The sequence below is a fragment of the Dicentrarchus labrax genome, unplaced genomic scaffold (genome assembly GCF_905237075.1).
Source record: "Dicentrarchus labrax unplaced genomic scaffold, dlabrax2021, whole genome shotgun sequence".
NCBI lineage: Eukaryota > Metazoa > Chordata > Actinopteri > Moronidae > Dicentrarchus > Dicentrarchus labrax.
This window is the reverse complement of record NW_026136703.1, coordinates 17354162-17363160: the sequence shown is the minus strand read 5'-3', so window position 1 is coordinate 17363160 and position 8999 is coordinate 17354162. Positions and strand designations below refer to the sequence as shown.

The 8999-nt window shown below is 40.0% G+C and overlaps 1 protein-coding gene across 2 annotated transcripts in view; it reads left to right on the top strand.

The window, feature by feature from the left end:
* Positions 1-566: 566 nt before the first annotated feature.
* The window catches only part of uggt1 (UDP-glucose glycoprotein glucosyltransferase 1), a 31980-nt gene continuing 23547 nt past the window's right edge, over positions 567-8999 (top strand). For both annotated transcript variants that reach the window (XM_051388671.1, XM_051388663.1), the window contains exons 1-9: positions 567-654; positions 2488-2626; positions 3028-3107; positions 3419-3549; positions 3644-3756; positions 3830-4004; positions 5411-5507; positions 5628-5706; positions 5931-6031. In XM_051388671.1, coding sequence (XP_051244631.1) covers positions 624-654; positions 2488-2626; positions 3028-3107; positions 3419-3549; positions 3644-3756; positions 3830-4004; positions 5411-5507; positions 5628-5706; positions 5931-6031 — 946 coding nt within the window. In that variant the 5' untranslated portion in view covers positions 567-623. The remainder of the gene's footprint in view (positions 655-2487; positions 2627-3027; positions 3108-3418; positions 3550-3643; positions 3757-3829; positions 4005-5410; positions 5508-5627; positions 5707-5930; positions 6032-8999) is intronic.

Here is an 8999-nt window from a genome sequence, read left to right as displayed (position 1 = left end):
ACCACTGACCACTGGAAACCTTTTATATTACATGTATAACTATCCAGTAATGAGCTCTGGTTTTAACACTTGTTAGTGGCATGAATAATGGCCTCTCCAGCCACTCACATTCATATTTTTAAAAGCAGTAAAGCTCTCACTTTTGAGCAGAACTGTAGTCTTATGATTTGCATTTTGTTTAACCACTTTTAAAAATAAATATAATTTATTGTCATTTTAAGATCAGTAAATTACAAGCCAACATTTTGGCAGCAAACTTGCTCCTTTTCTCCAAAAGCTCGGTGCTAACATCATTATTGTCCTAAAAAAAAAATAATAATAATACTAATAAAAGCGATTTTTTTTTAATCGAGTAAAATAAATTATTATGTTTAATTATGTTTTTGTTTTTTTGTTTGAGAGGCAGGGGTTAAGGGAGTTAATTACCAGATTAGGATTAGGTGCAGTTTCCCCACACTTCAGTTTTTAATTATCTCCCAGTGAAATTGGCTATTTCATGTTCACCTCACGTTTGTTCAGTGTTGTGAAATAGTTCCATCCTCGGACGATCTCAGTAATTTTGAACAGGCAGAAATTGTGGTTGCCTTATCCGCCTGACAGGACCCTCCCACTCCCAGCGGAACATGAATGCAGGAAGCTACAGAGCCGGCTTCGGTGAGACTATATCATTCATTTTTTATGTAATGAAGCCATAAACGACTCTATCCGAGCCTGGTTATTGTTGCTTTTAAGAGGCTGCGACAATACCTAACTGTGAGTGAACCGAAACAATAAAAATCGGGGTTGTTTTTTTCCTTTTGGTGTTACGAAGAGTTAAGCTAGCTCCTGCGTCTTTTTTTTTTTTTTTTTTTTTTATTAAATTTGTAGCTCACTGAGAGTTCACCAACTCTTCGCGGCCTCTGGATCTCACTGTGGCGGACACTTAAGACCAAAACATGTTAATAATGTTCTTGCAGTTAGCCAGCTTGCTGCCTGTATGAACATTATCGTAGCCCTTACCTTACGGCTCTCGGGGATTGTCATTGAAAACAGTCCGGATGTCAAACTGTGCGCTCATTGGACGGACGAGCCACGCTGAACTCTCCTATTGGACGGAGATCACGGAGCTTTGTTTGTTTACGAGCTGGAAACCGGTGCAAAAGCGCCTAAAATATTAGTGTTTTGTTTTTAGGATACACTAGGAAACCATCAGTAAGATTATGTCGTGATTTAAGGCCCCCTTCCTCTTCATTATCCCCCCTTTTTTATATCTTGTTTGGCTCCATGGCTGGATTAATCTGTAAGGCCTTTTTGTGTATGCACCCTGTCTCCTTCAAGGTTTAATTAAGTGCAATGTACACAGTAGACTATAGAGAGTAGAGATTATATAATAGGGTCTTCCTTCTGGGTTTTGGATTGCTGAACCAGTAAAACTTCATTTAGGAATGTGGACACTGTCAGCAACACAAAACTAAAACTTACCTGAAATGGAGGGTCTGGAAAGCTTGATTCAGACACAGTGCTTTCACAATAATGTCTTTATTCGCTGGTATTTTACTCTGGAGGTGTACATTTCCTCACATATTTGCAGTTCAGAAACTAAATGACACAGGTTAACCTTTCATGGTGCCTCGGTGCAGTTGCTGACTTTACCCAGCTGGTGGTTCAGACTTGTCTAGATCAAGCTGAGATGAATTGTACTTTGTACCTTGCATCATAAAGCCTGTCAGAAGCGTGTCACCTGATCACCTGTGATGCTTACTGATGGGCTTCGAAACCATGTTCAAGTTGTTTGGCAGAGTCAAAGTGATAGTATCATAGTGTGTTTGGTAATATTGTTGAAATCAGTATCACAATGTTAATAAGAATATTATTAAATATCAACAAATATGTATCACAATATGGCAACGGTATGTAAATGTTGATATTAAATAATCCTACGGATATTTGAAGCAGTGAAATGTCCAAAATCCAAACAAAGTCTTCAGTTATTAATTTTGTAAATTTTTAATTACAATTTGCCTGAAATTGTTCATTTGGATAACGTGAATTTGTAGAATGATAACATGATATGATTGTGTTCAAAGCTGTTAAATAATATCCAATTATTGCTCAGCCCGGGGATTCACACTCCTCAAAGTTGAATAGTTGATCTCTGAAGGTGAAATTAGAATTCACATAGCAGTAAGTGTCACTGTGTCACTTTCACTTTGTGGACCGATTGACTGGACTCCTGTGTTTCCTCACTGCTTCTTCAGGTGCAGTCACACCTGTATTTTAGATTTTAAATCTGATTGGGAAAGATGAAAGATGTAAACATGCCGGAGTTAGCAAGGATGCTAATTTATCTCTGTAGTTCCTAAGATGCTTTTTGGTGCCACACACAGTATAAACATAGCTGAGCTCCCAACTATCTCCTCTCTTGATCTGATTATCCAGTCATTGTACGAGTCTTCAACTCTTTTTCCACCACTTCCCACCTAATGTCTCCCTCCACTCCTCTCTCAGGTGTAGACTTGAGGATGTGGCTTCTGTGGATCCTGCTGCTGTCGCTGCTCTCTTCAGTGTCTGCGGGTGCAGACTCCAAGGCTGTCACCACCACTCTCACAACCAAATGGGCAGATACTCCTCTGCTGCTGGAGGCCAGGTACGACATTGCACTGCTCAACAGTAGCAGCCATTTGGCTGCATTACCTCTGACATTAAATTTCGGAAGCAGATAATAGATAAATCAATGTCCTGAGGACTTGTAGGGTCATTACTGAGACTGTCCTCTAAGTGAGTTTAAACTTCTGTCTCACTGATGTGTCCTTGAGCTCGATGCTGAATACTTAAAGGCTTCAGATGCTGCACTATGTGCTGTAGCTGACCCTGAGCTCTGACTCTGGCAAGCAAAATAAAAACCTTTATCAAGAAAGTAATTATTAGTCTAAATGTATCTTTTTACAGTATGCACAAAATGTGTCATATATATATATATATACGGTACAGGCACAGCTTATGAAACTGCCTTCATCCTTCATCCATCTTCATCCTCTTCTTCCTCAGTGAGTTTCTGGCCGAGGAGAGCCAGGAGAAGTTCTGGGACTTTGTGGAGGCCAATGAGAACATAGAAGGAGAGCATGATGGTAATGTAAAGCTGCTTCAGCCCCCCCAGGCCTGCTTACACTTTCTCTGTGTGTCACAGTCTCTGTGCTGCTAGCAGCTGAATTTATGATGTGTATGCAAGCATCTTGGCAGCAATTGCAGTGTCAGTGTTTTGGCCAAACACTTATGCAAGCAATAATGTGATAGAACAGAGCTGCAAACTGTATTTTTCTCTGTTCATTTGTGTCTCTGCCTGAGTTAAAACAGTCCAACCATAACTTTCTGCAACAGAGTTAAAGAAAAGCTGAAAACACGTCAAAGAACACAATTTGTGCTTATTGTCCTCATGCAGACACAGATCAAGCCTACTATGACCTGATTGTGAAGAGAGCCAGTGCCTTGCTCAGCTCCGTCCAGGTGAACATGCTGAAGTTCGCCCTCTCCCTGAGAGCCTACTCTTCAACAGTACACTCCTTCCAACAGGTACCAGGAGGGTGATTAAATATTTGTACATGCATATGAGGAGTGTCATATTCCTTTGAATGTGTGTGAGATATCCTGCTTCTCTTTTTTTTAGATAGCGTCCAATGAGCCTCCTCCCACTGGCTGCTCAGCATTTTTCAGCGTCCATGGAGAAAAGACGTGTGATGCGGACGGTTTGGCAGCACTGCTGAAAACAGCACCTGAGAGGTAACTAAAGACGCGTACAATTCACACATGAGGGTGATTGATCTTATAAGTGACTTCACTGTCTCTCTTTCAGGCCGAAGCCATACCTTTTCAAAGGTGACCACAAATACTCAGGATCCAATCCAGATGCTCCTGTTGTCATTCTGTATGCCGAGTTTGGGAAACCAGATTTCCAGAGGCTTCACCAAGTCATAACATCTAAAGTCCATGAAGGCCTGGTGACTTATGTGCTCCGCCATTACCTGGCTGTAGGTGTTTCTCACACACAACATTAACTAAGGCCCCATTTACACCTGATATTAACATCTATCTGAATTGTGGGTGTTTGTAATTACACCTTTAATAAGCATTCTCGTTATCTTGATGATGGACGGGGAATGGCGGAATTGTGAATACCGTAGACATGTTCCCGGTCAAGGGAAGCATTGCCACAAACAGACGTCATTCATTTCTAAATCAGTGGTTCCCAACCTTTTTGGTGTCAAGGACCCTCACATTGATACACATCAGACTATGGACCTGTATTTGATAGGATGTGGTCTGAGGGATTTAGTTATTCCATAAGTCTATACTGCAGATTGGTAGATTAACAGGGAAAAGTCTGAAACCTATGAACAGAATAGTCATTCCTATACATTCTCTCATTAGGCTAATTAGTCAATGAAATAATAGTCAAATTTAAATATTTTTGGGGTCCTTAAGGGGATTCGAGGGGGTCCCTTGCTGAGTCGATTTATTTCTTGAGAATGTGGTCACGCTGTACGGACTGTATTTTCACCAGATTGCGATCCCATTGCAATGTGAGCAATGTGGTCTGGCTGGTCCAGTTTATGTTTCATGTATTTGTTACATTACTTAGAAACTCAGAAGAACTAGAAAGTAAGTTTCTAAGTGACTTTGAGCTGTTTTTAAGTGCTGTCCTTGTGAAGTTCTTTAAGGGTAAGTCAGGGAAAGTGAATGGATGCTCTCCTCTCCTTCCACAACTGCTCTCATGGTGTGTTGTAGTACTGCACAGCCCTAACAAGTGAATATACTGTTCATATCTGTATCAACATGACGCAGGATTCAAAAGCACTTGTGTTTTCAGTTATTCTTATCTTAAAAAACTGTAGTTTAATTGTGCTCCTCATTTTCACCTGGGATTAAAAGTGCTTCTTCAATTCATCGTGTCAAGTTGAGATTTTGCTTGCTTCTTCCCTCACATGAAAATACAGCTGGTACACTTTTTTTCACTGTAATTATGCTAAATTATTCTCACCATCTGTCGGTTAGGCACGAGGTCCTGGGCACCAGAGAGGTTGTAACACTTAACGCTTTTCCTTTTTACTTCAAAAGCTTTCGGGCCAATCAGGGCACAGTTAGTGCCTTCAGCACTTAGCAAGCAACAGCTGGTTGTCTGTACTTGAAAGCTGTCAAAGCAGTCAGAAAGTACATATGCGAAATAAAATGCAAGTGAGGTTCATTTTTGACAACAGAGATGAAGAAGAATACAAAGAAGTTATTGGAGCCTTTAAAACAGAAGCCACTTGGGCAAACCCTGTTTTTTCTGCGTACTTAGTTGTATATATGTTGGAAGCATTGTTGGAGTTAGACAGCTTGTTTGTTGTCAAGGAATCTGACATCTCTTTTACAATGCTTCCTTCTTTCCCTTCAGAGACCAAGTGGAAAGAAAGTCTATCTGTCTGGGTATGGTGTGGAGCTGGCCATCAAAAGTCAGGAGTACAAGGCGAAGGACGACACACAAGTGCAAGGTGCACACACACACACACACACACACAAGAACACACACTATCGATACTCACGCACATGCCCACAATGGTTTAATCCCAGAGTCCTGATGTGAATAACGAGTTAATTAATTGTGGTTTCAGGGGCGGAGGTGAATGCTACAGTGATCGGAGAGAATGATCCAGTGGACGAGGTCCAGGGATTCCTTTTTGGCAAACTGAAGTGAGTGACTTTGTGTCAGCCCATGATAAAAGTTCAAGGCTCGGACTGGCTCCAGGAACTGCACCACAGCCGAGCCTTTTTCTTTCCCTCCACAGTTTCTTTCCTCAAAGCATTGATCATAACCCTTTAACTCGGACAAACTAACCCGAAAATAAACAACTCCGACAACTCATTATAGCAGGCGCTTACTCTCTTTCTCCGTCTGTTTGTCGTTCTCTCACCAGGACCCTCTACCCCGAGCTGAAAGAACAGTTAAAGGAGTTGAGGAAACATTTAGTAGAAAGCACCAATGAAATGGCACCTCTGAAAGTCTGGCAAATGCAAGGTGGGTCTCTTCTCCAAATCATATTCTTCCACTTCCTACATCACTGAATATGTAGATACAAACGGTCTGTGTAAGAAATATGTGTTTATGCCTATTGGTATTACATCAATTATAAATTATAAACTATATAATTATTGTACTTAATAGTCTGTTGAGTGACAGACTAATGAAAATATACGTGAGGCCTTCTGAGCATGAACCAAACACTTCCTCAGCTTACTGTTAACACCTGCAGGCATTTTTCCTGTCACTTAAATTGTGGGGGAATCGATTTTATGATCCTGTAAATACACCCTCAGGACTGAGATCTGTGTCCATTAGTTTCATAGCTACAGTTGACAAAAGATAATTATCTAATGGCAGAAGTCCCAGATCTTCATCCCCATAAAAGTTTAATCAATTGTTTCCTGACCCAAAAAGGTCCATCTGTCCTCTCATAGAAATCTGGCGGAACGTTTTTTTTACAAATTCTTCTTGCATAAACTCTCTAAACCTCACTCATAATAAGAAGTTTGTTTAAACCCACAGAACTTCATTGTAAAAACAGCTCCACCTTAACAAGCTACAATAATAAAAGTGGTGCATCAGTGCATCGGTATTAATAATCCAATAATATAATAGTTTTTCAGCAACATTTTAAGGACATTTTGCTGATTATAATTCTGTATTATTATGAGTAAGATTTCACTTGTAATGGAATATTTTTTTTCTCCGGGTGCTCTGATTTCCCCCAACATCAAAACATGTATATTAGTCCTGTAGTGTGTCTCTGTACGGTTCACACTACGGAACTTTTCAGTAAACGAGAGTCTTGAAGTTGTTGTGGTTTTCACACTACAAGATCTTTCACAACCAGTCTCACTGTGACCCTTTGCTGTGTGTAATCCCCTCTCTTCCCCTCCCCTTTCCTGTCTATCTTCAGCTGTCACTATCGATTACAATACAAATTCTCACTAAAATAAGTACTGTTTGGTGGAGCAGATACACGCCGAATTGTTTAATTCTCCAGTCAGTGCCCTTGGCCAAGGTACTGGCTCAGATCTGGAGTTGATACCCAGGCGCTGTACAGTGGCTTCCCACTCCTCTTTGTAATTAGGATGGGTTAAATGCAGAGGACAAATAAATGTCACTATACGTTGTACTGTGTATGACTGTACATGTTACAAAATTCTGTTGTATTCTTAAAATAATGCACAAGACACTGAATATTAAAACTGTATAAGTCATTAACTGAGCGGGATTTAAAGACATACATTTAGCCAATTTAAATGTATGAATGAGACTTCACTGTCTGTGTTTAGCTTTGATTTTCCTTTGTGTGAAAATGGTATTAAAACATTTTCTAGTAATCATTCTCTGATGCACGGAGAGTATTGAAAGGTAACTAATTCCAGCGAGAGAATTTGCATCCCTGTTGTAGATGAGCTGTAGATGAGCTGTCGATGCCATTGTTTCATTACTTTGATTTACTTTACTTGCATAGATTGTAAATAAATAAACAAAATAAGTATTGGCCTCTGTTGCTTTAACAGTGAGATCATTCCATCGGTGAATCAAACTCACAGCGGCAAATTTATTTGTCATGTTCTGTAATCAATGGCCACGGTCGATCAGTATCCCCTTGATACATTTGAGCCATAATATGGTGAAGCTATGAGAGCATTGTCTGCTGCAACATAAAAGCATTATTGATTTAGGGTTACATCATCTGTTGGATTACGCATTTGGACACTTTCACAGACGTAATGTGTTGTGCTTTTGAATGATGTCCTCTTTTAAGTCGATCTGCCTCAAACATTTCTTTCTCATTTTGTTTTTGGTTTATATGTGTTTGTTGTTGGGTTTTTGTGTGTGCATACATTAAGGGTCTTCTTCTGTCATTAGGTGTGGTCTGGATGAAAGCATGAGGCTGCTTTGATTGTGATGTATAAAGCGCGCGAGGGGATGAGAGAGTCGGTTGAGCTCGACTGTCAGAATGTCATGTGGGCGTCTGTCTTTATCTTCTGCCCCGCTGGGGCTCATTAGCACAGCCTGTTTACAAAGAGAAGGAGACCTCCAGGGGCTAATAATCACACAGGCTACAACACCATTACAGAGATGCTCACTGCACTGAAGCAATCCTCACTACACTCATCCTCTACTCGCAAGCAAAAGCTCTGCATGCAGTATATTCTAACAAATGTCTTCATGTATACACGTCTGTTTATTCTTGCTTAATCCTGCCTTAAATCCTTTGGATGCTTTGAGGTAGTTTTAATTAATGCCTCAGATGTGAAGACAAGCATGTTAACATGGAATTAAATTGGTAATTAATAAATTAATTCGCTTAACTGATTGCTAGCAACATGGCTCCAGGTATGGCAGCCAGTGGGTCTGTACAATCCACCACTTTGGTCCAGAATTAAGATTCCTCAACGACAATCAAGTTTTGTACAGACATTAATAGTGCCCAGAGAATGTACTTTAATATCTAAAGCCAGCATTTGAGCTGGTTGACATTTGTGATTTGAGTTATATGTCTCAAACATCTTATTGGATAGATTGCTGTGACATTTTTAGGAATGTAAAGATAGTTAAATCGCGATTCAAATGTATGAAGATTGATTGATGGATGTCCTATTTCACTCGCGTCAGTAGTGGTATCAAGGCTCAAAGACATCAGTTTCAGTTTTACAAAGAAAATGAATTATGAATTGTTTTGCACAGTTCATAAAACTGAGAAAATGTATTTTAGTTATTTTAGTCTGAGAAATACAGGACTCTTCTTCAGTCATAATTTGTCTTTTAATCTGAGAAAAATCATGTCGTGAACCCAGTATCGTGAATTGTATTGAATCGAAAGTTGAGCGTATCGTGACAACCCTAGAAATTTGGCTCAGAGATTCTCCTTCCTCAGTTGTACTTTGTGCTCAGTGCTAAGTAGCGTGCTCCACTTGCTCAACTTAGCCCAGTTGAGGGCCTCTTCATC